General features: G+C 45.5%; 2 protein-coding genes across 10 annotated transcripts in view; both read left to right on the top strand.

Moving 5' to 3' along the window:
* The window catches only part of relch (RAB11 binding and LisH domain, coiled-coil and HEAT repeat containing), a 37,218-nt gene extending 32,330 nt beyond the window's left edge, over window positions 1-4,888 (top strand). For all 8 annotated transcript variants that reach the window (XM_083666962.1, XM_083666961.1, XM_083666960.1 and 5 more), the window contains 2 exons: window positions 563-633; window positions 3,376-4,888. In XM_083666962.1, the coding sequence (XP_083523088.1) occupies window positions 563-633; window positions 3,376-3,499 (195 nt within the window). In that variant the 3' untranslated portion in view covers window positions 3,500-4,888. The remainder of the gene's footprint in view (window positions 1-562; window positions 634-3,375) is intronic.
* Window positions 4,889-8,556: 3,668 nt separating this feature from the next.
* On the top strand, window positions 8,557-25,901 carry tnfrsf11a (tumor necrosis factor receptor superfamily, member 11a, NFKB activator). Of its 2 annotated transcripts, none has more exons than XM_083696312.1 (10): window positions 8,557-8,843; window positions 14,970-15,045; window positions 16,405-16,530; window positions 16,828-16,977; window positions 17,220-17,304; window positions 17,679-17,755; window positions 18,591-18,698; window positions 19,416-19,465; window positions 19,677-20,493; window positions 24,588-25,901. In XM_083696312.1, the coding sequence occupies exons 1-10, from the start codon at window positions 8,769-8,771 to the stop codon at window positions 24,887-24,889; spliced, it is 1,866 nt and encodes a 621-aa protein (XP_083552438.1). In that variant the 5' UTR covers window positions 8,557-8,768; the 3' UTR covers window positions 24,890-25,901. The 2 variants fall into 2 exon arrangements, with proteins under 2 accessions (XP_083552438.1, XP_083552437.1); XM_083696311.1 differs by having other exon boundaries at window positions 19,578-20,493.
* Window positions 25,902-27,458: the final 1,557 nt, after the last annotated feature.

Raw genomic sequence — 27,458 nt, 5'->3', positions numbered from 1 at the left:
ACACATTACACATACACGCACACTGGTCCAGCATCAATCTATTTGTGTGTGTGTGTGTGTGTGTGTGTGTGTGTGTGTGTGTGTGTGTGTGTGTGTGTGTGTGTGTGTGTGTGTGTGTGTGTGTGTGTGTGTGTGTGTGTGTGTGTGTGTGTGTGTGTGTGTGTGTGGAAATCTTATGGAATGAACCTGCAAGTGACCCTACTCACATGCCAGCCAAAGACCAGCTGATCTCTAATTCCCTATGCCTCACCACAGAACCACTCGCTGTGGGAATGACCTACGTGAAGTTGACGTAGGTTCAGGCAGGGCACTTTAAGGAGAAGGGCAGCTGGCCGTCCGGTTGTGACGGACAGCTGAACCCACGTATCGTATGAAAGAACAACGAGACGCGACATCAGAGTGGAGCCATCCAATGACGCCTAACCTAATGTGTTACCGTTTTTCTGAAACGTACTCAAAAATGTCCTGACTGAACTACTTGAAGGAAACCGTCATTCCCAAAGCACCTTTGTACAGTCTGTGTGTGTTGTTGTTATAGTTATTGTTGTTGTTGTTGTTGCAGAGCATCCTGAGCTCCATGATCAAGGAAGGTGAAATCAAGGTGGAGAACAGAGGGATCGGAGAAGCACAAGGGTGAGAACTAGCTTACACAAACATACACACACCCACACACACACACACACACACACACACACCCCTCCAGATCTAGCCAGTCCTCTCCCCTATCCTAGGTTATACTGGTTTGGACAGGTTTTGCACTTCGACTGTCCTAGACCCAGTATGGTCGGAGCTGCTTAGCCATAATTACACACACACACACCCACACACACACACACACACACACACACCCACACACACACACAGCGTGGCCAGCCTAGGGCGGAGCACTGAGGGAAACCCAGATGCTAGCTCGTAACATAGCCTTCCGCACCAACACTTGGCCCTGCCCCGTCAGACTCGGCGTGTCCCCCATTGCCTATTGGGTCTTGGCTCCAGACTGGGCCCTGGCAAGAGAGATCAGTTAGTCTGGTCACATCAAAAATGTAAAAGCCTGGGTTACAACATGGTATAAATGCCACCAGAAGTGTCCTTTTAGAGTAGCGGTTAGGGAGGAGGAAAGGGGAAGGAAGCCATTTAAGAGCGGTGTAACTGCCATCGTGTGGGGGGGGGGGGGTAGGTTAGAGTGTTGGGACGGAGCCCATAGGGTGGGTGTCTTTTACAGATGGAGAGAAAGCAGAGGAGGGGCGGGAGGAGGGGCGGCTAGGGAGGAGAAGAGGGTAAGAGTGTTGGGACAGAGCCCAGTGTGGGTGTCTTTGAAAGAGGTTTCTGCATCTTGTGAACATGTGTCTCTGGATCATAAAAAGCCTAAAAACACAACGTGTACGTGTACGTGTGTGTGCGCGTGTGTGTGTGCGCGTGTGTGTGTGTGTGTGTGCACTCAGACCTCTAGTTGACTCTGTTGCTGTAGCCTAGCAACTCATGCATAGTAATTTTCTGCCTCATTTGTGTTGGATGGTCCTTGTCTTTTTTCCTTCATGCGTTGTTAAATTATAACCTAAGATCCTTTTTATCATGCAAATTGACAAACAGCAGTTATTTATGTCCTTTTGAAACTTTCCAATCTAAACTCTAAACATCTTTCAACGTATTCATTAACATTTGACAGTCTATACAGTTAATATTCATTCCGTTGTAGTGTCCTGGTATGCCTACGCCTACAGTAGCACTGTAGATATGAAATTCCTACACAACTCTGACATTTATCAACCTTACGTTAGTCTATTCATTATATACACTCACCGAGATTAGGAACACTATACTAATACTGGGTAGGGCCTCCCTTTGCTCTCAAAACAGCCTCAGTTCTTTGTGGCATTGATTCCACAAGATGTTGGAAACATTCCTTTGAGATTCTGGTCCATGATGACATGATTGCATCACGCAATTCCTGCAGATTTTTCAGGTGCACTTTCAGGCTGTGAATCTCCCGTTCTACCACATCCCATAGGTGTTCTATTGGATTCAGACCAGGTGACTGGGAAGGCCACTGAAGAACACTGAACTCATTGTCATGTTCATAAAACCAGTTTGAGACAACTTTTGCTTTGTGACATGGTGCATTATCATGCTGGAAGTAGCCATTAGAAGATGGGTAAATTGTGGCTATGAAGGGATGCACATGGTCAGCAACAATACTTAAATAGGCAGTGGTATATATATATATATATATATATATATATATACACACACATATACACTGTATGTGAAATCCTGTCCTTTGTCTCAGACCTGGGTCATTTTACATAGGTTTGTTTACATCAAATACTTTGAGAAATTGGATTTCGTTATCCTGGTACCACTGCACAATGACATCAATGAAACAGTCCCAAATAAAAGATAATTGCACAATCACGCCTCAGATACTGACCCAGGCTCGATGAGATTGTTGTGAGTCAGTTAGGGTTAGGGTTATATAGGAGTCCCTTTCTCCATCTGTTACCTAGAAGTGTTATCTGTCCCATCAGTCACTCCGTTAAAAAAAGAGGAAGTAGTCCAACAGTCCGTCACTATAGAACAGACTATAGGGTCTTTTTCTGGGGGGGGACATGTAATACAACACCACCATCCACCAGTCTTGAAGTGCATACAGTGAAAACTGTTATCTTAGGTTCTTTGAGAGAGAACAAACAACCAAGCATTGAATGTTCTCTTAGTAGGTTTGTAGAGAGAGAGAGAGACAGAGAGAAATTGCCTGGGTGAAAAAGTGTTTGGTACGGTTGATTTAGCTTGCCTGGCTCGCCTCGTAGGAAGGGTTTGCACTTTTGCAAATGATTTCATCATCTCAAGGTTTCAATAAGCCAGGAAAGCCACATCGAATGCACCGCAAGTATTTCAAAACATTAAAAAAATAAATAAATAAAAAATGTTTCTAAGTCTTAGCCTGGTTGCCAGACAGCACGTAATACAGCATTCCCCCGCACCTACAAGGTCTGGCGAGAAGGTTTCTTTTTCCACCTCTCATTGAATCCCTTTTCCAACGGTAGAATACATCCTGATTGGTTACCAGATGGATCATTCAGAGGGAGCATCTCCTATCGGTGCAGCTGTACACAGCTGCCAGACTTCAGGGGCGGGCTGGATGAACAAGACGACGTGATAGCTCAATCAAAAAAGGGGGTCGCCCAATCAGCGTAAAGTCAACCCCCTCATGACCCGATGGAACGACAACTTCAAAGCATTGTCGCCAGACTCTATGAGCATTCTAGTTAGCTAGTGAAATGCCTGTATAGAGTATGGACAACCCCATGCTAACTAAGTCTGCTTGCTATTGGTACATTCCCTATTTATGTTTTGTCTTTCTCTGATTCCCTCCAGTTCTGTGTCGATCGCGGCGAGTATCGTGGGCGAGGACGCCAAGACCAAGTTCCTGAGCAAGATGGGTCAGCTAACCACGTCGGGTGCCGTCGGGCTAGCCAACGTGTTCCAGAGGAAGAAGTGATCCGCCCACCCAATTTGACTGCACATATCCCATGAGCCTCTGCTGTTTGGGACCGCCCAGGGCCGGAGTCAGGGTGCATCCTAATGGTCTATTATGGTTTCCTCGTCTCCTCTCTCCTTCATTTTTAACAACCTACATCCCAAATCAACCCCCCCCCCCCCCCCCCCCAGCCCTTTCCTTCCGAGACACCTGAGTAGATCTGAGGAGATTGGATTGGTTTAAGCAAGGGGATGAACATTTCACTTGGCCTATCAGAAGGTAGTGCGATTAGCATATTGCTTAAACCTCCCCAATCTGCTCTGATCTACAACACTCATGGAGACAAGACGTGAAATGAAGCCACTTGACACCATTGAGACGCATTCCTAAAGAGACTGAGTTTGGCCAACTGGGTTTGATATAGAATTTTAACGGGCACCATATTGGCACCAAAGTTTCTATGAGAGTTGCTTCTTATCCTTGTTAGAATGTTGGTCATGTTCAGACCCGGGTTAAAGACATGCGTCAATTATTGAAAGAACTAGAGGTGCACTTGATTATTTTTTTTTGCTTTTAGTTTGCATCTTTTGAACATCAATTGGCACCATCGCACCAGGCAAATGAAATCAAGTGCAGCTAAAGAACTTAACTGTATTTAACATGTCATGTATTTCACCCGGTTCTGGTAATGTTAGAATGTGGTTGTTCTAGAACCTTTGGTGCCATCACAAAGGACAGTTTGCAGAGCCCTGTATGTATGTATGTATGTATGTATGTATGTATGTATGTATGTATGTATGCATGGCTCTGAGGAAATTGCCTACTTGAAGTAAAAAAAAAAAATCGTCTGCCTTTCTTTTCGTCAATTCTGTCATCATTTTGTTTTGATAGTCACTATTTTATAACTTATTTATGTCTTACGACTTTATTCCAACCTCCAAAGAAATTTGCACTTCACTTTATTATTATTTTCTCTTTTATTCTGTTTATTTGTGTTTTGATTTCAGAGTCATATATATATATATATATATATATATATATATATATATATATATGATACATTATGATTATCACTACCATTTTTTAGGTTTGTTTGTTTATGTTGGAAATGTGAAGTTACAGAACACTGATGATGATGATGATATGATGATGATGATTCCCTCCCTGTCACGTTTTCTGTGTTGCGGTGTGTCTGAAATTGTCCATTTTTTTTTGTTTGTTTTGTTTTGTTTCCTAAAGTGGGTGTTAAGATTTTGGGGTTTTAGTTTCTTTTGTTTTTGGAATATGCTCTAAAAAGTAAATAACTGTATGATACAGTGAAATGACGAGGACGGTACCCATATGATGTACATTTGAAATTGGTGTCATGAAGTAATAAAAGACAAAGAACACTTGTGTACTTATATACAACTGCCTCTGGTGGTTATTGGTGAGGAGAGGTGGGTGTGTGTGTATGCGCGCGTGCCTTTCTGCAGGTGTTTGAGCACTCGCCATTGTGAAGATATGCACAGTTGACTTGCAATGCTCAAAGTTTCAGCAGGTGTGAAGGCAAAACAGCTATGCCCTTGGCAAATACCCCCCCACCTCACCCCACACACACACACACACACACACACACAATCTCAACTACAACTGCAGACTTCAAAGTGTTTTATGTTCTTTTGTCTGACCAGGGATTCCAAAGTCCAGCAGATGGGACAGACATTGTTATTGATGTGGAAATTCCCCCTAATCAAGGACCCGGGGTCCGATTGCTCTGTTATAATGAAGACAACGGCCACCTCTCTCTCTCTCTCTCTCTCTCAGCACAGAAGCTGTTTCCTGGGTGTAAGGCACATCAGTAGACCCATGTGGGGATGCCTTTGGACTGTCAAACCTCTGTGGACATGAGGCTCAAACGGTACTTGAAGTCATTTCAAACGCTTAACTGCTTGACTGACTGACTTTTCCTGGCATGATGGAACCAATGGAACAGTCCCAGATGGGCACACCCCGGCCCTGCCTGTCAAGCACTCTAACGCTCAATGTCCATATTTCAGTGACTTTCCAAAAGCATCTTAGGAGTGATCAAAGGAGTGCTGATCTAGGGTCTGTTGTGCTTTTTAGATCAGAATGAATAGCATGGACATGGAATCTAGATCAGCACTCAGATCTATCTGACCCTTTATCAATGGGTAGGGGCAACTTTCTATTCTTCTAACCCCATGGGTTGGGTCAGTCTCAATCAGAAGGTTTTCTGCTCCCTGTTCTGTTAATATATGACCCTGCTACCACTCCTACAATGAAGAGAATTTGCATGTTCAGTTTAATATTTAACAATTACAACTGATAAATCACCAGGTGGACAAATAATTGATATGGTTTAGGATGGTGTCTCCTGTGCGTAGGAACTGGGAGTATGTTGGTGTTTCTGTGTGTGTGTGAGAGGGAAAGAGAGGGTGTGTTGGTGATTTGCATGAGGATTGATGTTTGCCGTATGTCAGTATGCCCCTGTACTTCAGCGCCTTAAGGTCCAGTATCGTTGAGTGATGACTTTTTGAAGCTACAGGCCTGTGTGTGTGTGTGTGTGTGTGTATGTGTGTGTGTGTGTGTGTATGTGTTTGTTGAAATGTCGTCAATCGGGAGGTCTTAGTCATGAGAATGACTTGTGTGAGTGAGTGTAGTGAGTCAGAGAACACTGCCGTCTCCAAAGCAAGCAGCTAAGATGTGGACCACTGGAACATGGTGCCCCTTCTCTACGGTTGTTATTCCTCTCTACCCTCGGTTGTGTGTGTGTGTGAGTGTGAGTGTGTGTGTGTGTGTGTGTGTAACGACTACAAACTGTCCAGCCTGTGGCCTCTTTCATGGTTGAATGTGATGTTTGGTAATGGAAACCTTCCTACTTTCTTGTGTTTTAGGTTCTTACTCCCCCATTTGTGTGTGTGTGTAAGTAAACTCAAAAAGCAGATATTAGGTGGGTGGAGGGTAGGGCTGTTTCCCCTGAACATACTACATGAATCACCCTGCTCTGACCTTAGCATGGCCCCAAACACATCCACACACCATTTGCAGGTCCCATAAAACAGCATGGTATCTTAGTTACAGTACAACCCAACATGTGTGACCTCTGTTAGCCATGTGTTCAGCATTATATGTAATGGTGTCCTCTATATGTTAGGGCTATTTTCAGAGTTGATTTGAGGCTCTGGGTTGTGACCTATGTAAGGGATATGTTGAGAGTTAAGTTGAGAGATCTAATTGCTACGCTAGTCAAATGCAGCTGCTAATTGCTAGTCTGCTAACTGTAGGGAGGCCCCACCACAAAAATGCCTCCTTCAGCATGTTGTTACGGGAAGAGAGAGAGAGAGAGAGAGAGCGCAAAGGAAGACTTCCTCTCGGTCTGCTTCAAGTTGCTGTCGTTAAACTCTCATTAAAGGAGGAGTGCAGTGCAAAAAAGCTTGCGATGAAGTCCATGCTACAGTACATGCACAGAAACGCTAGAATGTACTTTGACTTGTATTTGTGAGGATGTTTCTAAGCGTTCTGGATGTTTCTAAGCGTGTGGGCTTGTTATGGTGTTGGTGTGAGTGTTTAGAAAGTTCCCTAATTCTGTCAACTCTAACATGGCCGGATCGTGACGACATCATCTGTGTGTGGATAGGCATGTTCAGACATGACATCACTGAGGGATTCCTGCCGCGCCGCATCATCGTTATCACCAGAGGCAAAGTGTATGGTCACTTTCACCTCCTAGATATAACTCCTATAAAGGGTTCCACCACGCAACCGGAAACCCTAGAACGCCAGATTTAGAACTCATCCATTTTATTCTGTTTTCCTGGAGCATCGAAACCGGAACGTGGAATATTCCCTCTTTAACAAAAATGTGTTCTGAGCTTCCACAGAAGTTCATTCTCTGGAGCAGGGGAGGGGCACGCCGAATGCCTCCAGGAAATAATCTCTCTGGCTGAAAAAAAGAAGAGGTGAATTTGCATGTGAGATCATGCTGGTCCTTCTGTGGTAAGAGAGAGAGAGAGAGTGAAGGGGGGGGGGGTAGAAGGGAGGGAGAAAGAGAAGGAAAGGGAGAGAGAGAATGAAAGAGAGAGGCAGAGAAACGGGAGAGAGAAAAAGGGGGGAGGGAAGGGGAGGTGAGATGAAGAAAGCGTCCTCTCAAGGTGACGGTTATGCAAATATTAAATTACAGCTGGAGGCTCTTAGTGGATGCAGATGTGGGAAAGGGGAGAGAGGAGAGGCAAGAGAGGGAGGGTGAACAGGAGGGGAAGATAGGGGTGGGAAAGGAGAGGCAGGACCGAGAGGTAAGGTGGGGGCATGGGGGAGAGAGGGAAGGGGAGGAAAGAATAAGGGGGAGAAAGGAGTGCAGAGGAGAGGTGGAAGGTTGTAGGAGATGGGAGAAAAGGGGAGAGAGGACAGGAGAGGAGAGGACATACAAGGCTGCGAGTCCCCAAATTCCAGTTCAAAACCTACTTTTTCCTGTTCACAATTTATCTGACACACAAATGTCCAATACCCCCCTGCCAACCAGCCTTACACAGTATATCCACAACCATCCTTGTAGTCCAGAGATGCAGTGGGGCAGAGGGAGGGATATTGCACCATCCGTTGAACTTCAGAAATGCAGTCTGCAAATCAGTCACTACACTACTGGATCTGTGACTCACATTGATAGTATCAAAAGTCCTGGTAAATGTTTATAAAACGTTAACGCTTTGTTAAGAACTTGAGACCAAAGCTTATTGTTCCCATAAGAGAAGCAGAGAGATGGGCTAAGATGTGAGATACATGATGTGGATTATTGATGTGTTGAAACAACATCAACCGTGTGAGCCTAGAACCACTGTAGCAGCCAACAATGTCTGTACAAACACACACACACACACACACACACACACACACACACACACACACACACACACACACACACACACACACACACACACACACACACACACACACACACACACACACACACACACACACACACATATATTACGACATGGGAGGAGTTGCCTCTCTCACTCAATTCCTACTCGGTTTTTACAAGCGTACACACACACACACCAGAGGCAGCTCACTCCGGAGCGCGTGGGTGAGAGTAGTCGAACCGTGCATCACCGGGAATGCGGAGCGAGAATGCCAAAACGGTCTGGAGGCTCTACGAGACTTATCCGTTACCGACACGGCTCCCCCTAGCAACCTTTGTAGACTAAACTCACCGGACACCCGGGGTACTTCTCTCAGCTGAAAACACGGTGGTAAAAACGGGTTTGTCTCGCCTCCGTTAACAGCAAAGATGAGAGTCCACTTCTCCACCAGCTGGATATTTCAAGGCTGGATAACGCATCTGATTCTCACCCTGTGCGCACAGGTACGTCAACAGACTGTATTCTTCTCAGAAATGAAAGTGTGCTCATGTAGGATGTTAAACATAGAGCCTTAGGCCTACTCTTTTAATTGTATGATTATATGTGTCTAAAACACAATATTAAAACTACATATGGCCGGACCAAGCAACGTATCCAGAGTTTGCGGATTAAAGAAAAGAGGTTATCCAGAGCAGATAAGCATTGTCCAAATAGCTTGGAGAAAAACAGACTTTGAAAGATATGTTTACGCTCCAGCAGTGATTTGGAAACGGTTGTGTTTGGGTCGAGTCCACGCGCTCCCGCCCCTCTCCTCTCCAGGTCCGGTGACCGCAGGAACCGCGCGGCGCTGGAAGCGCTTGCTCTTTCCTTCTATTTACCGTACGTTCGTTCCCGTTTCAGCTCCAAGCGCGTTGTCTGTGTGTGTGAGTGGGGGGGTGGGTTGTTGTTGTTATGGGAATAAATGAGTAACGGGAAGAATACGTTAACGATTATACTGCAATTTTTGGTATTTGAGTCTTATTTCGGGAATAACGTGTTAGATGAGAGTCAGTCTCACCAAGACGCAGCATTGGTGTGGTTAAATCCGATTTAGAGAAATCCAGGTGGAAGTGTTTTAAATGTGGTCTGGTGGTCTGGCAGACAGGCACCAGGAGATCTGTCACTGCGTGTTTGGCGAGCCTGTTCTTACTGTAAGTCATGTGGGTTAGTCCGAGTAAGTTAAAGATGTTTTCTCTCTTCATCCTTTAAGGTCCTACAGAAACATATTTAAAAAGAGCACTATGCCTCAGATAATCATGATATGCGTTCTATAAGGTCTTCTGTAGATGTTTGTTACTGTTCGTCAGTGGAGTTTTTTTCATCCATTCAGGCATCCATTCATTCAATATAATTAAGATATTTCATTCGTTCATCCTCACTCCTATCCATCCATCCATCCTTCTGTTTTCAACATTGTCATTTTTTTCCATTCACCTCTTTATCTATGAATCAATCCATCCATCCCTCCATCCATCCATCATATTATGTCTACTAGTGTGCCAGTAGACCATACTGGTCTCCTGCAGTAAATGGTGTGGGTGTTGCTTCACTCTCACTCCTGCTGCAGGTCGTAACCTGAGTTGACTCCACCACACAGTCTAATACTATGGAAACACCAGAGAGTTAGTCAGGGAAATGTATTCACCTTGAAAACATGCAGCTTTGGGTAACAACACAGTGTCTGAAGGCCTACTTATAAACCATGATTGCACAGTTTGTTAATGAGTTGTTTGCAAGTCATTCTATATCGATATTGTTTGTTCACGTGTATGTGAATGAACATTGGCACATATATGTGTATGTGAACTGTTTATTGTTATGATGTAAACACAAAAGAAGTGTTGTCAGCTCTAGGCCTATTTTACATGTTGGTTGGATAATGTCCTCTACTGACAAACTCCTCTATTGAAGAAGTGGACACTGTGAGACAATTTGACGACTTATGCAACAGTTTGATTTCAAACTTAGTTATCAATGGCTAAGTCTCTCGTGCCCCAGTGGCTAAAATACTTATATGAAAGAGGCAGCTTTTCTTGGCAAATTGTCAAAGAACACCGTGGCAGTTATGCAAATCTCCTGGTATTCTGAGAGAGACTGGAATGTGTCTCACATCAACAGGTGTTGATACAGTATGGATCATACCGTCTGATGAAGGAACATAAAAGATGTGAAGAATTGTCACTGGTTTACTGTCCTGCTCTATCTCTCGCCTTTGTCTCTCACACAACACCATCGCTATATAGTCTCTCTCCCACACACACACACACACACGCACACGCACACCCACACACACCCACACCTCTCTCTCTTTCTCTCTCTCTCTCATGCACACACACACACCCACACACAAACCTCTCTCTCTTTCTCTCTCTCATGCACACACACACACCCACACACAAACCTCTCTCTCTTTCTCTCTCTCACGCACGCACACACCCACACACCCACACACCCACACACAAACCTCTCTCTCTTTCCCTCTCTCATACACACACACACACACACACACACACACACACACACACATATACTCAGGCCGCAGTATTTGTCTTTCAACATCAAAGCTACAGGTCTGTATGTCCTCTTCATGTGGGAGAGACAGGTATGTGTTAATTCCTACAGAGCTCTGAATGGCCCCCTCTTCTGACTGAGACATTCACACACTCTCAGAGTTAATGACTATTGTTCTCTGGTGCCTATCACAGCGCCACTGAGGTGGCCTGGTGAACCACACTCTACATGAGTAGACTTCCCTTAGACCTGAAGACATGTCAGCAGTTACAGTCGCTTTTGAAGCCAATGCCTAGAACTTTAGCTCACAGGGCTAATGTAAGACAGTCTTGTGGAAAGCAGAAGACCCAGATCGGTTGCACACATGCACACGCACACACACACACACACACACACGTTATTGTAACTGACGACTGCGTAACGTACATATGGTCCCCTGTGGTCCACTGAAGTTGTGGGTTTGAATCCCCCTTGGTACCATATATACTGAAACATGTATGCACTCACTGCAATGTAAGTTGCTTTGGATGAAAGCGTCAGCTAAATGGCATATGTTATTATATGGAGGTAGTTAGGAGTCTACCGTACGTACCCTCATGAAGAGCTTGTCTGAATGTTGGGGACGGGACAGTGGTGGGTCATATAGTGTAGCTGTAGTCAGTCCTTTCGGGCCACAGCTGAAAGTGTCGGTGGGCTACACACAGTGTACCACATGAAACCATATGACTACAAGTTGAACTCCCAGATAAAATTAGCCTGGGGGTTGGAGGAGTCTCTACATTGTCCTCTGGACTCCTAACCCTATAATCATTTCGGGGCGGACGAGGCCTTGGCTCTTATATATTTAGTAAATGAAAACATATTGCATCTTGCAATTACACCCCGACGCTCGGACGCAGCGGAAACGAAAAAGACGATTCCCAGCATTCTTTTGGGTTTCCTGTCCCCTTTCGCCACCCAAATCTGTCAGTGACCGACGCATGCCTCGACAGGCCTCCTCTCCTCGTTTCCTTTCCTTGCCTCCTCTTTTCTCTTCATCGCCACCGATCTCAAATCACCTAAAAAAACAGCATAATTCCTTCTAAGACATTCATGTGTGAATGTATGGGAACTCATGATCATGGTCTCCTGGATTCCTGTCTCAACATCTGTATATCCATGGGCCTGGGAGCTTTTCCTCTCATCTCAGTCAGCCTGCTCTTGGTAACACATGTTCATCATTAGGTCTGTGGTGAAAACAATGAGTGGCCCTCCAATCGTTAAGACTTCGTGGTAAAAAACAAAACAGCGACTGATGTTAGACACTCAATGGAAGTGATTAAACGCTCGTTGGAATTCGACGCCCGTGTTTTCTTGGGCGCCTTGGGTCTCTGTGCTGTCTCACACTAGAGAGAGAGGGAGAGAGAGAGAGGGAGGGAGAGAGACAGGGAGAGAGAGAGAGGGAGGGAGAGAGACAGGGAGAGAGAGAGAGGGGGGGGGGAGAGGGAGAGAGGGAGAGGGAGGGAGAGAGAGAGAGGGAGAGAGAGGGAGAGGGAGGGAGAGAGGGGGGGGCAGAAGTAAGGAAAGAGAGAGAGAGACACTGGCTTAGGCAAGGATGGTCAGACTGATATACCATGTCAGTGAAGCTACTGGCTGGCTGGCTGGCTGGCTGGCTGACTGACTGACTGACTGACTGACTGGCTGGCTGGCTGGCTGGATGACTGACTGACTGACTGACTGACTGACTGACTGGCTGACTGACTAGCTGGCTGACTGACTGTTGACTGACTGACTGACTGACTGACTAGCTGGCTGACTGACTGTTGACTGACTGACTGACTGACTGACTAGCTGGCTGACTGACGACTGACTGACTGACTCACTGTTGACTGGCCACTGGCTGTCTGGCTGACTGACCGACTGGCTGGCTGGCTGATTGGCTGACTGGTTGGCTGACTGACTGACTGACTGACTGACTGATTGGCTGACTGGTTGGCTGACTGACTGACTGATTGTTTGGCTGGCTGGCTGACTGACTGATTGGTTGGCTGGCTGGCTGACCGACTGACTGATTGGTTGGCAGACTGACTGACTGACTGACTGACTGACTGGCTGACTGATTGGCTAGCTGACTGACTGACTTACTGACTGACTGATTGGCTGACTGATTGGCTGGCTGATTGGCTGGCTGATTGGCTGACTGACTGACTGATTGGCTGACTGATTGGCTGACTGACTGACTGATTGGCTGACTGATTGGCTGACTGACTGACTGATTGGCTGACTGATTGGCTGGCTGATTGGCTGGCTGATTGGCTGACTGACTGACTGATTGGCTGACTGATTGGCTGACTGACTGACTGATTGGCTGACTGATTGGCTGACTGACTGACTGATTGGCTGACTGATTGGCTGACTGACTGACTGACTGATTGATTGGCTGACTGACTGACTGAGCATGAGAAGAGGGGAATCATTCCGAAAATTCCCTGCCACGCTGTTCCCTGTTATTATCAAACAGGAGAAGCAGAACGTTCAGGATGGGAATCAGGGAAACCGGGCAGTACATCTCCATGCCTGTGGGTTTCTGGTAGAGTTATATAAGTGGAGAATGAGATGGGCTTTTTTTGTACTGTATCCTCACAAAGAAACTGTGGGTTCGGCATGTTATTTTCTCTCATAACACTATTATTCTGTAATTCAGCAAACTGGTAAGAAGGTTGAGGCTCTGTGTGTGTGTGGGGGGGGGGGGGGGGGGTGGGGGGGGGGTGTATTAGCTTTCAGATCCACACTTGCCAAAATCAGTGGGTGGTGAGACCACAACATGTTGAGTGTGTGCACATTTTTCAGTGTTCAGTATACACACTCCTGTTTAACGACCCACCGAAGGGGACCACCTTAAGAATTCACTTAGAAGACCATTGGTCTTTGTTACTGCTTTGATTTCAGAGATAACAATTGGAGTACAGGAGAATGTGCTTGATCACGAGGCAATGGGAGTTCTAGATCATTCTATGAGAGAATGGAGTTGTGGAGGTTGCCTGCAAGCCCTTTTTTTAATTGTTTTGTTTTTATTGGGGAACACAACACTCAGACATTCTTGAATGGAGTCCTGTTGAGATTGTTAGAATGTTTTAGCCACTTCAACCATGGAAAGCCTTTAGGGTACACTGGGTTTGTTTCTCTCTTACTTGGAGTTGGGCAATGGTCCTGCTGGGAAGCTATGCTGGAAATGAATTCCATGGTTGTGTGGAAATAAAGTATATTTACAGGGTATCATATCATCTCTGTGAATATGAAGAGAATAACGGTAGATTGGTTTATGTCTCTTACACTAATGAATGAGTATTGACTTACTGTAACCTGTCAAAACTGGCTGGAGACATTGGCATAACAAGATCACAGATGTGCTTCAAATAGGAGGATTTCAGTATCATTTCAGCCACTAGTTCTAAAATGAGCGCTCAGGAGCCCAAAACGGGTCCCCGGAAATAGACCGAAATATTGTCAAGAAATGACCTGATTGGACAGAGAGGGGCACACCTCCCCGCTCCGAAAACCAAAAGCTTATTTTGCTAACTTTTTGTGGGCCTTAAACTGAGGACTGTGATTATTATCATGTACCATCCAGTCAACACCTAAGCCAAAATGCGATTGAAAGAATTAGCTCATTGAATTGAATTCGATATCAAACTCTACTCAAGTGGGTGATACGGATCACAATGAAGACCCTGAATCTCGACTGCAAGCGTCCTCCCGTTTGTCTTCCAGAATGGTTGTGTATGCTTCGGCAGAGGCACAAAAAACAACAACAGAGGCCGCAAACAGCAGCACGAGCCACCCTTTTCGCTCTCTCTCTCTCTCTCTCTCTCTCTCTCTCTCTCTCTCTCTCTCTCTCTCTCTCTCTCTCTCTCTCTTGAAATAGACTTGAAGTGCTTGCGGCCGGTGTAGCATGTCTCATTGACAACAGTGGCTTTGTTACAACTAATGGCTGTTAGAAAAAGAAAACGACACGCTGCACTAGCGGCATGGTTGTGGTGGAGGCGTGTCTATTCCACTATTTGATGGGAAACTCATCGTGTGTTTTTTGTCTCTTTCAGAAAACCCTCTCCAGACCCACCTGTGTCCCGCACGAGTACCTCAAAGACAAGAAGTGCTGCAGGAAGTGTGAACCAGGTAACCCACCCAGACCTAAACACACAGACACAGACACAGACACACGCGCGTACTCGCACACACACACACACACACATTCATGTAATGCACCCTTATGGGACCATCAATATGTGTGATACATTAATGGCACTTATTGTGTGTGTGTGTATATATATATATATATATATATATATATATATATAGTATACCCACAGCACATCCTTTGGTATAGTCATGGTGCATGAATATGCAGCCAGGTAACTTTTGGATATTAGCACTCTACATGACCTAAATTACATTTTTACATTTTAGTCATTTAGCAGACGCTCTCATCCAGAGCCACATTACAATAAGTATATTTGTCTAAAGTAAGTGAATCAACAATACATCAGTCAATCACAAGTAAAACGTTCCACCAGAGCAGTTAGTAAGGGAAGAAAACAATTTATTAGTGTATTTATTTATTTTTATGATGCAAAAGGTCAGGTACTGTACAAGTGGTTCTGTTCTGGGAGGTGTGAGGAGGTGGAGAGTGTGTGGGAGGGTGGAGAGTGTGTGGGAGGGTGGAAGGTTCAATACCAGCCTGGTATTATCATTATATTATAATGTTCATCCTGATTCTCTATGGCACGTTGGTACATTTCCATATGTATTGATTGATACATTGATAGGGCAGAGGAAGAAACACTAACGTTTTTCCTGAACGAAATGAGGAAGGATGTTAGAAAGGGGAACGGTGGACTAAAAATATGCAAGCGTGCACCCACACACCCACACTCTCACACACACACACACACACACACACACACACACACACACACACACACACACACACACACACACACACACACTCACACCCATGCACCCACAGACCCACGCACACACCCACACACACACCCACGCACACACCCACACACACACCCACGCACACACCCACACACACTCACTCACACACACACCCACGCACGGCCCCCCCCCACACACACACACACAAATCCTCTCAAGCCCAAAAGAGGTGTCCATCAATAAGCCTGATGGAAAAGGGTCTAGTTTAGCATCTTCCTCTTTCCTCTCCTCTTCCTCAGCAGGTCCGTCCTCTGAGTTTTTGAGTGTTTGAGGGAAATGTGTCTCTTTGCTGCTGTAGAACACATTCACTCGTGTGACTCTGTCTCTCTTCAGATGTAGTTTTAGCCGAGGAGGAGCCGCGATATGGGTCTGGGAAACCGTCCAAAATGAACATCGACGCAATCATGAAAAACAGTGATTTTGCAAGATCTACTGTTACATAAAAGTATTTCCTTTCAAAGTATCTAAAGCTATTTAATGATTCCTATTTCCTCCTCTTTTCCCCCGCCCCCCCCCCCCCCCTCTCTCTCTCAGGGTCCTATGTGTTTACTGAGTGTTTCGGCTCCACTGACACCGTGTGTCGTCCCTGTGGCAGAAATGACTACCAGCCTGACTGGACCAATGAGACCAAGTGCCTGCCTCAGAAGTTCTGTGACACAGGTCTGTACCATGGATGGAGGAGTTTCTAGATTCAGGCTCAGTTGAATGGACATTTCCATTCCAAAGGCTTCCATATCTATCTTCTTTTTAGAGAATAGACAGTCGTATTTGTTTGTGTCACTCAAGCTCAAACGTATTCTGGTTCAGATTCATGTGGAGACTGCTTTCGATTTGCTTGCAATCACCACCCCTGAATAATACAAGCTCTCAGTGACCTGTCCAGATTCATGCCCTCTAACCCCTGTGATACCCTCTGACCCCGCCCTCAACCCCCCCCCCCCCCCCCGCCCCCCCCAGGTAAGGGCTTTAACAGTGTGAGGCCAGTTAACCCACTGGCACCAGCACCGTGTCAGTGCAAACCTGGTCGACAGTGTTCCCCCATCAACTGTGAGTTCTGTGAGAAGATCCCAACCTGTGGTCCGGGGCACGGGCTGGTGACCGACCCTGGTAAGACAGGCACACACACACACACACATACACACACACACCCACACACCCACACATACACACCCACACACACACACCCACACACACACACACACACACACACCCACACATACACACCCACACACACCCACATACACACCCACACACCCTAACCCTTGGTTAAGAGCAAATAGCGATATTTACGGGTTTTTTCGTTTTCTCGTTTTGACCGATTTCCCCCGTTATGCGTATTTTAAACTCAGAGTCTGGACGGAAATCCTGTGTGGCATGTAAGAGAGGATACTTCTCTCCCAACAGCTCGATGGAATCCTGCAGACAGTGGACCAAGTGAGTACACACACACACACACACACACACACACACACACACACACACACACACTGTCCCGTCACAAGTTGGCTTTTTCCTCCTGTGCTGTCTATTCTTAGCCCTGTATCCTGGGTCACACAGAAACAACGAGTTTTATAGGCGTCCGCAGCTTTACCACACAAGTGTTATGACTAATTCTGCACCACTTCCCCTGGAAAAGAGCACAGTTACTACCACTACCCTGGGCCTGTGGTCAACCTACAGAGAGAGACAGACAGACAGACAGACAGACAGACAGACAGACAGACAGACAGAGAGATGCAGGTAGGCAAACAAGACAGAAACGAGAGTGAGAGACTCAAGACTCATGACAGTGTATGATTTCCTCTCAGCTGTAAGGCCCTGGGGAAGAGCGAGAAACAGGCTGGAAGCGAGCGCAGCGATGCCATGTGCGGACCCCCTCTCTCTGGTACGTCTTCACAAACACACACGGCCACCACTGCACCACCCGGCTCCAAAACGTTCACAAACCATCACTTATTCTATTTGAAAGAGCCTAAAGAGCCTATTGCTCATGGGTCCAACTATGGCACGTATTATTATTATTATTATTATTATATTATATATAATATACATTACCTACGAATGAAGTTCTAACATTGCATGATCCAGTCACCCTTTATTTGAAAGTTTCAGCTAGTGTATGACAATGAAAATATCTGGAGACAAACATAGCAAGCTTGTATAGAAAGCTTAATAGCATACTGTAAATACATGAATTTGATCTAGATTGTTGAATGTGATTAAATATTTTCATTTCATAATCGAGACACGTGTGCTAGTTGGCCTACAAGCAACGTGGTTAGAGGTGACCCTTCGCTCACTGAAAAACGATTTTTGAAAACAAATCTTCAAACCTGCAGTTTTACACACACACACACACACACACACACACACACACACACACACACACACGCACGCACACACCCACCCCGTTTCTGGGATGATGGGGAAAGCGATATAATGAAGCCTATTCAATGACATTATGGTAAGAGTAGGCTACATTTAGCAGCCAAATATTTCCATGGTAACAACCTGGTACTCAATGGCACAAAGTGGTGCTTGAGTCAGGGAACCTAAAAGAAACAGCCAGCACAATAATATGCAATTATCATGTCATAAAAGCTTTTACCCAGTATTTTATAAGTAAGTACCATGCTTAATGACCGGGCTGTAAATGAAAGGATTACGTCCCCATTCTCCACCTTTAAAATGAAACGTCTTCCTCCTCATGTGTCCTCCAGGTCCCTCCACATCCTGGGTGGTGGTGTCAGTCCTGTCGGTCATCACGGTCCTCTCTCTGCTCATCCTTCTCCTCTTCTGCTACAAGGACAAACTCAAACTTCTCTCAGGTAGGCCTTCTATCTCTATCTATCTATCTTCTATCTTCTCTCAGGTAGGCCTTCTATCTCTATCTATCTTCTATCTATCTATCTTCTATCTTCTCTCAGGTAGGCCTTCTATCTCTATCTATCTATCTATCTTCTATCTATCTATCTATCTATCTATCTATCTATCTATCTATCTATCTATCTATCTATCTATCTATCTTCTATCTATCTATCTATCTATCTATCTATCTTCTATCTTCTCTCAGGTAGGCCTTCTATCTCTATCTATCTTCTATCTATCTATCTTCTATCTATCTATCTTCTATCTTCTATCTTCTCTCAGGTAGGTCAATACAGCTCCATACAGGCCCTTTCTCAATGGTTTGAAAACTCCCTCACGCATTGGAGGAGAATATCGAAGGAGAGGAACCGTAGATCTTCTCCTCCGATGCCTTTTGAGTAGGAAGCGAGTGGAGGACAGAGGAGAGGACGAGAGGAAAATAGGAGTTGTTAACGGTTCGGAAATGGTTATAGACTCCCCAAATAGGGTTCAACAGAGTGATCCTCACCTGATTCAGCCCATCAAGGCGTTGAAGACCATTTGATATGTTCAATCAGGTGTGACAGATAGCACGGTGGCTCTCCGGGACAAGGATTGAGTATCACCGGTCTAAAATGTGATGTCAATATTGAATATTATATTGCTTTGTGTTGAAACAACTATGTCTGTCCTCGCAGTGAATTTGCGATCCTGTGTCCAGAATCTGAAGAGGACAAGGATACAGCAGGTAAGAGAGTCGTCAGATGAAAGACACAGACTAAAAACATGCATTCAAAGCTCCAGGACTGTGAGAAAATAGACACTTGAATAAGACTGTCTGTGTGTCTGTTCGTCTTTAGGACACTCTAGCCCCACTCTACCATAGTGGAGGAGGAGGAGGAGGAGGGGGGGCGGGTCAGAGCCTCTCCCTGTGTGAAACCAGCTGTCTGATCCGCCAGGACCACCACACCCCTACTGAACCCTCCCGCACCTGCCCCCCCATCTCAGACGGGGTCAAACTACCACTGCCACCCCCCACGGAGGAAACAAGGCAGGAAGAAAGGATGAAGGAGACAGGAGAGGAGAAGAAAAAGGCGGAGGAGGACGAGAGGAGCGCGGGGTCGGGAGAGGCAGAGGAGGTGTCGGAGGAAGAGGAGGAGGAGGAGTGTGTGTCACCTCTGTGGGCGGGCTCGTGCATGTGTGTGAGTGTGTGTGTCCGTGAGCCTCTGGAGGTGGGGGAGAATGAGGACTGTAGCCAAGCGGTCAGCCCCGGACCCCTGGGATCCTGCTCCTGTGGAGGGGTGGAGGGAGAGAGGGGAGAGGTGGGCAAGAGTCAGACAGGTGTACCCACCCTGTCTCTCCCCATATCTCCCGCCCTCCGCCAGACCTTCTCCCCCCTCTCCTCTGCCACCCCACCATGTGATCTGTGTCTCCCCCTGACCCAGGCCAGGTCAGAGGTTGGGGGTCCCCTGATTGACAGGTCACTGAGAAAAGGGGAGGGGCTATACAAACTGAACGGCAGCATAGGCTCCGTCCCTACCCCCGAAGCCCCACCCACTTCGACCCCAACAGCGACCTCCCCTGACCCCTCTGTGACCCCCGTGTCCGTTGACGAGCGGTGTTCCGAGCCGAGCTCTGAGGCCTCCAGGGAGAAGAGGGACCAGGGACTTTCCTGGGGAGACAGTGGGGGAAACAAGCTCTCTTCTGGGGACTCGGAGCTGGAGTGTGCCCCTGAGAGCCTCCAGAGTCAACTGGCTGAGCCGGCGCTCACCTCAGGTAGGTACGATGAGACAGGCCTCTGCTAGCGCTACAGCTCTTCAGCCACACACACACACACACGTTCATTCATAATACACAATACTTACAGTAAAATACATCATTCCATATTGTCACTGCCTCAGATAGAGCCAGAGTTGCCCACTCTGCAGATGTCACTATGAGAGATTGAGAAGTCCATTTTGTACTGTTTTGTACGGTCTTGAATATTACAGATATTATTTTTTTATTCTGATATTTGTATTTTTCCTGGCTCGCTTTTTCAAGGTCTACGGTCGGGCTGTTGTTTTGGATCGTTAAGCACTTTGTGACAAAACTGTTTTTTAGAAAAATGGCTGTACGATATCCAATTTGAAAGACTGATTGACAGAAGAGAATATAAGAGAATCACCCGGAATAGCATCTCTCTTAGTGGGAGGTGGAGGCTAATTCCAGGAAACTCCTGGCCAAAACCGAAGGCTTGGCAACTCCTAGTGAGAGACATGTTTCACCAGAGGGTGGGCTGTTATGGCCAGTACCTCAAAGATCCTAGTTTAAGCCAAGGTTGTGGTTGGAACCATGGTTTTTGCTATTTGGTGGGTCACTAGGCTATTGTAGAGGTTCTAGATAGGTCGTGATACAAACACAGCTTCGGAACCGCTATGTTACGAGAAATGTTTTCAATCAGAGTTAAGTTAGTCAGTTGCAGCTTGATACTCGGAAGGACCACACACAGTAGGAAAGAAATATCTGTGTGTGTGTGTGTGTGTGTAGAGTTTGACCCTGTGACACACACACGCACACACACACACACACACACACACACACACACACACACACACACACACACACACACACACACACACACACACACACACACAGGAAGCTACCAGATGATGTTACCAATCATGAAATCACTGGCAACATCCTGTGTGTGTGTGTGTGTGTGTGTGTGTGTTTGTGTGTGTGATAACTCTCTTTCTCTGAGTGTGAGTTGTGCCATCCATAACACCCCTGTTTACCCAGAGTTCCACAGGGTTTCGTAAAGTGACCACAGCTCTTATTGAAACAAGATGTGCTCCAGTTACACACAGCTTGAGTAATACCTCAACACACGCACGCACGCACACACACACACACACACACACACACACACACACACACACACACACACACAGATGTTAAGATTGTTGAGTTTGGAGTACTTTAATCACACCCCAGCACTGCAGTAATTAAACACCATTTCCCATAATACAGTAATGGCACAAAACTAGGCTTCCCGTTCAGGTTGACAGAAAGGTCAGAATGAGGTCCTAACTTTCACCTGAAATACATACCCCATACAGAGTAAACTAGTTTAAACAATCTTGATGCACACACATTTTCAAAATAACAGTGTTGGGGAATAGTTCCAATCCATGTAATTTGCAGTAGCTTAGTGGTAGTTAAACTAAATTCAAATCCTAGTAGTTTTTCCTTTTGAATGTCACTATTATTCCAGGCCTTGAACTTCAGTTTTCCCTACTATTTCTTCTCTTACTGCTTCGGATCTTCCCACTTTTAGAAATGTTTTCTCTCCCAGTCATTTCAGCCACACGTTTTCTGTGACATGGACGGGTCATCTTTCAGTAACTGACTGTCGTGTGTTGGATAAGGTACATTCGATGTCGTGAACTACTTTTTTAAAGTAGCTTTAGTTTGACAGAAACTATGTTTCTCTCAAGGGTGATTGGTAATCTAGTTAAATACATTTTCAGAGTAGCTTCCCCAACACTGCAAAATAATGTAGGCAGCTGATATGTATATTAGATTTTTTTCCAAATACTTGCTTCAGCCTGCCCGAAGTACCAGTTGGGTGGGGTTTGGGACTATTCCATTGGTTCCATTGCGCTAGGCAAACTCAATCAAGCACAACTAGTTGGGTCTGGTAGGTAGATGGTTCATCTCCTCTCATTCTTCACCATGCAGCTGTATGGTTTATATAATGGACACCCAGGAGTAATTACATTTGAGTATAAACACAGACACCAGGGGCTTTGTTTTAGTAACGGTGGTGAAATGGCATGTTTTTAGACCAGACTGTCCAGACTGGGATTCCAGTAAATGAATTCAGATGGCAAACAAACATCAACACACAGACTCAGACACATATGGGGCCTGCGTGCGTGTGTGTGTGTGTGTGTGTGTGTGTGTGTCTGCATCTGTGTCTGTGCCTGCATCTGTGTCTGTGTCTCTGTGTGTATAAGCCTGTGTGTGTGTGTGTGTGTGTGTATGTGTGTGTATCTGCGTCTGTGTGTGTGTGTGTATCTGCATCTGTGTGTGTGTGTATCTGCGTGTCTGCGTCTGTGCCTGCATCTGTGTCTGTGTCTCTGTGTGTGTAAGCCTGTTTGTGTGTGTGTATGTGTGTATCTGCATCTGTGTCTCTGTGTGTGTAATGTGTGTAATGTGTGTGTGTGTGTGTGTGTGTGTGTGTGTGTGTGTGTGTGTGTGTATAAGCCTGCGTATGTATGTGTGTGAGTAAATGAGGTGTGAGGGGTGACTCAGTCAGGCTCTGTACACTGCAGACTGTAGACTGACTCGTTGGAACCCTACAGGATGTAAAATGGGAACTGGGGAAAGAGGAGATGTGTTGAAACGGGAGGCAGACGGAAAGAGACATGTCTTTTTTTCTTTTTCCAGTCGGACTCTGGTCTATACATATCTACAGTGGTGTGCACATGGAAATTTGAAGCTCGCTGATTTTAATTGTATGCGTAACCCCCAGAATTGTCGTGAAAATGCAGCATTGTGCTGATAAACTTTATTTCTACGATACTGGGGTAATATGTACTGCAGATAGTGTTTCCCGGTAAATGTCGTGGTAACAGTGGTTACCTTCTGGTGCTTACCTCAAAGGATGAAATAGAAATGGGAACCCCCATACCAAATGGAACGTCCCGTTCCTGTTGTGATGACTGGCAAAGACAGATGAGTAATGCATAAGCAGAGATTGTATTTTCTAGAGATATGCAACTCCCTGGATTTACTTTTGGTTTTGCGAGAGACAGGGAAAGATCAGCCAGTTCCCATGCGGGGATATATTTCTGACCAATTACCACACAGTTGTTGTTGCTAGGTTTGCTTTGCGAGGTCGCGTCTTTCTCATGCCGTTTCCCCAGCAGAGGTGTGTAAGGCTAGAGCGGGAAATGACCTCACAAAATCTTTCTACACACGACAATGAGATAAAAAAAAGAATGAAAGGAAAAGTTGCTAATCCGTATCATTTTGGAGTGAGTGGAGTTTTTGTTCTGGCCTCCCATAAGCGACCTGTGTAAAAAAAACAGTGTTTGGTCGCCCAAGATGGTGGTGGAGTGACACCTCCCTTTAAAGAGCCTTGGCATAAGTTACAGTATAACCATGTAACTACCATTAACCTGCGTCTGTCGTTAATGAGCAAATAGCAGGTCATTTCTGTACCGTTACATAACGAGGCTCCTCTATGTTTTAAAAACGATATAGCTTGAATGTCTGAATGTCTGAATGAAGTTATAGGTTTTCCCACAGAGGCTGACTAAAAATTGCTGGTCACACTGAAGTAATTATGTTGAAGGATATTGTTATGGTGTTCTTGACCAAGGCTATGGTCAAAGAAACAACCGCCATGGTCCTACTGTGGTTGTTCTGCACGGTCATCACACCCACTGGCTATTTGTCATCTGAGGTCAAACAACCCATAACCCATTTTTACGTCACAACTCAAAAAGAGGATCCTGTGACTCTCTGTCAGTCTGTCTTTCTGTCTGTCTGTGTGTGTGTGTGTGTGTGTGTGCGCGTGCATGTGTGTGTGTTAGAATTACACAACCATACCATCCAATGACCTCTGTACTGTACATACAGTATTTCACAATGGGCTTTCTCTCTGCCTTGGTTAGTTCCTTCCCATGATGGAGCTTGTAGCAAAGTAGGGGTGGGGGGTCTTCAAACTTCAAACCTGCTGCCTCTGCAAGCTAGGAGGGTTAATTCACTTAGTAGGGGCCGTAATACTCCTGTCAATGGCAGAATTAGTAAAGAGGCCAATGACTAGGTGCTAGCTATACAATGAAAACTGACCAGAGATCTCTCTCTCTCTCTCTCAGGTCAGGTGACAGGAAACCACAACACCACCTTCATCTCCAGCGGTCAGGTGATGAACTTCAGCGGTGATGTCATCGTCGTGTATGTCAGCCAGACTTCACTAAGCAACGAGGGGGTGGGGCCAGATGATGCGTTCGGCAGCCCGGTCCAAGAACAGGCCAATGAAAGTGCTTCGCTGTTTCTGAGTCTCCCTTCTAAAAGCCCCAGCTCGCCAACACCAGGAAACTCCATTACCCATAACCCACCACGGGATGACAACCTGCCAGTTCAGGAAGTGACAGACGAGTGGCCGAGGGAGAAGTGAATACGGCCACTATGGTGAGACTGAGGGGAGTGAAGCCATAGACTTGTGCCTGGTTCCAAAACAAGCCCTAGGACCTACCCATAGCCCCTTACTCCTAGTCCAATCCCCTAGCCCTTACCCTGAGACACTATCCCAGACACTTCTTGATGGCTTCTTGTAGATCTGAAGGCGAGATGATGGAAGTATCACCACTTTAAAGGACTAGGCCATACATTTGGAACCGGAAGCTGGAGGATTATGGACATTGGACTCCTAAGTGGTTTCCTGTCCCTCGCTTTTTACCTTTATACACACTAATCTGAAAGCTGGACAACTGAAACCAAGTCCTTCCTCAATATTGCTTTCATCCATCCAGTCTTATTGCAGATCAGTGTGAATTAATGGGGGCCATCTTACAGCATTGAGACGCACCCCCTTTTTTACTCACTCCTTTTATTCCTATTGTTGATTTGTTCTCATAGCACCATGAGTGCGTTTCGTTGTTAAGAAAAATGCTATGCATTTGTTGAGCTATACTATACATGTAAATGTGTTGTTTGTTTTTAAATATGTTACTTTCTGATAATGTGTGATGCTGGCCAAATGAAGAAAAAGAATTCCGAAACAAAACCATGATAGTTCAGGTTAATGTCTAGAACAATGTTTTACATGATAAACCAAATGGACAATGTCAGTTTCAATGGGTCTGTCCCCAGAACGTGGCAAGGAAATGGTTCAGATGTTGCTTTTGACCCAAAGAGAATAGCACTTACTAACGGTTCTCCTCAGACATACCAAACAGAACATATGTACAACGTGGCCTCATTCATTGGAACCAACCGACGACCGTGGCTCCAGAGGTTCCAGCCCACAGAGCGGCTCCTCAAACCCAGGACTGAGAGATCCTCAATGGAAGAAGTCCCCCAAGAGCTGAAAGTAGAAACTTTACCAAAGACGAACCGTCTCACACCTCTGTAAATTATATGTACATATCAATTCAAATCAAACAGGATTAATGACAAAGCTCTTTTGATTGAAATTAAACATGTTTTTGCATCAAACTATCTTGTGACCGCAGTGTTCATTTTGTGTTCTTAAACTACCATAGTTAGTGCCTGACTCACTTACTTATTCTCAGATTTCCAAATGACATTGAGGAGTTTATTTATCTCTTCAGTAACCTATAATCACTGTGAAAACATTGCTAATTACACATGTGGCTAGGCTTCAGACTATTCCTCTCTGCCAGTGGTGACAGAATGACAACCTTTCATTAGCCTGCAAGATGGCTAGCAGCTGTCTAGTTGCGCTAACGTAGCATACACTTAGCTAGCGTAGCATGTAAGCTCAGCTATATTTTCTTTCGGACCACATGAGAGGAGTCGGCCGTGCTGATTTGGGCCTGTTGTGTGTGTGTGTGTGTGTGTGTGTGTGTGTGTGTGTGTGTGTGTGTGTGTGTGTGTGTACAGAGCCCTGTGTGTGTACAGGGGCCCAACGGGAAAAGAGGGTTGTTTTTGTTGTCTGAGAAAACAGGAAGTTATGACTAGCCTGCACATGGTTCACATGAGATGCCCTCAGCGCAGCTGCTTTAAGAAGAGTGTGCAGAAAAAGGCTTATGGTATGGTGATTATCAATGGCATTGTGATTTGACAGTAGCCCACACCCCCTAGTGGAGTTTTCATGCCATCAGAATTCAGTTAGTTTGTATGTAAAGACGATGTTAGTGGCAGTACAGTCCATGATCCAGCAAGCGAGACAAGAATACAGTGAATAATGAGAGAAAGAGGTTTAGCTTCCATAGTATTGAGAAAGAGCTGCAACTGACCAAACATGTAAATGTCTCTCTCTCTTTTTGTCACCACCTTGGCCTGTTTGCGATTGCTGAGGTCACCAGTGCTTTTTTTTTTTTTTTTTTAATGATGTTCCAAACTGTTGATTTTGGCAAGTCTAAGGTTTTGGCTACTATATGTTTCTGATTTGTCAGCCTAAAAAAGCTTCCTTGACTTTCATCAAAGGAAGCATTGTCCTGTCTGAGTCTGTCCACCTCATCAAATCAAATCAAATCAAATCAAATCAAATCAAATCAAATTATATTTGTCACTTATCGCATAATGAGACAAGTTGTAATAGACAAGTGAAATGTTTTGAGATCTTGCTCCACACTCTACAAAGCAGCAACAACAATTCAATAATAAGTAATAAAAGTGACAATAAATGTGATAATGTCAGATGTCTTCTGATCATAGGGGGGGTTATTATAGGGCTTGAGTTCAGGGAGGGGTTGAGGTAGTGATGGTTAGTTGAGCAGTCTTATGGCCTGGGGGTAGAAGCTGTTCAGGAGCTTGTTGGTCATCGGGACTGGATGCTCCAGTTTTTTGCCAAAAGGTAGCAGAGAGAACAGGGCGTGGCTGGGGTCCCTGATGATCTTCCCAGCCTTCCTCTTGCACCTCTCAGAGTAGAGGTGTTTTAGCAACCAATTTTAAAGGCCGCTTCTCCCTCGAAGTCAGGTCTCTTTGCAGGCTCGTTACCAGACCTGAGCAGATTGAACTCAGACCGAACTCAGTCAGTGACTCAGAAATACACACACACG

Source organism: Argentina silus (assembly GCF_951799395.1).
Source record: "Argentina silus genome assembly, chromosome: 1".
NCBI classification, from domain to species: domain Eukaryota; kingdom Metazoa; phylum Chordata; class Actinopteri; order Argentiniformes; family Argentinidae; genus Argentina; species Argentina silus.
Note: the sequence above shows the minus strand (reverse complement) of the source record. Positions and strands in the feature narration are given on the sequence as shown.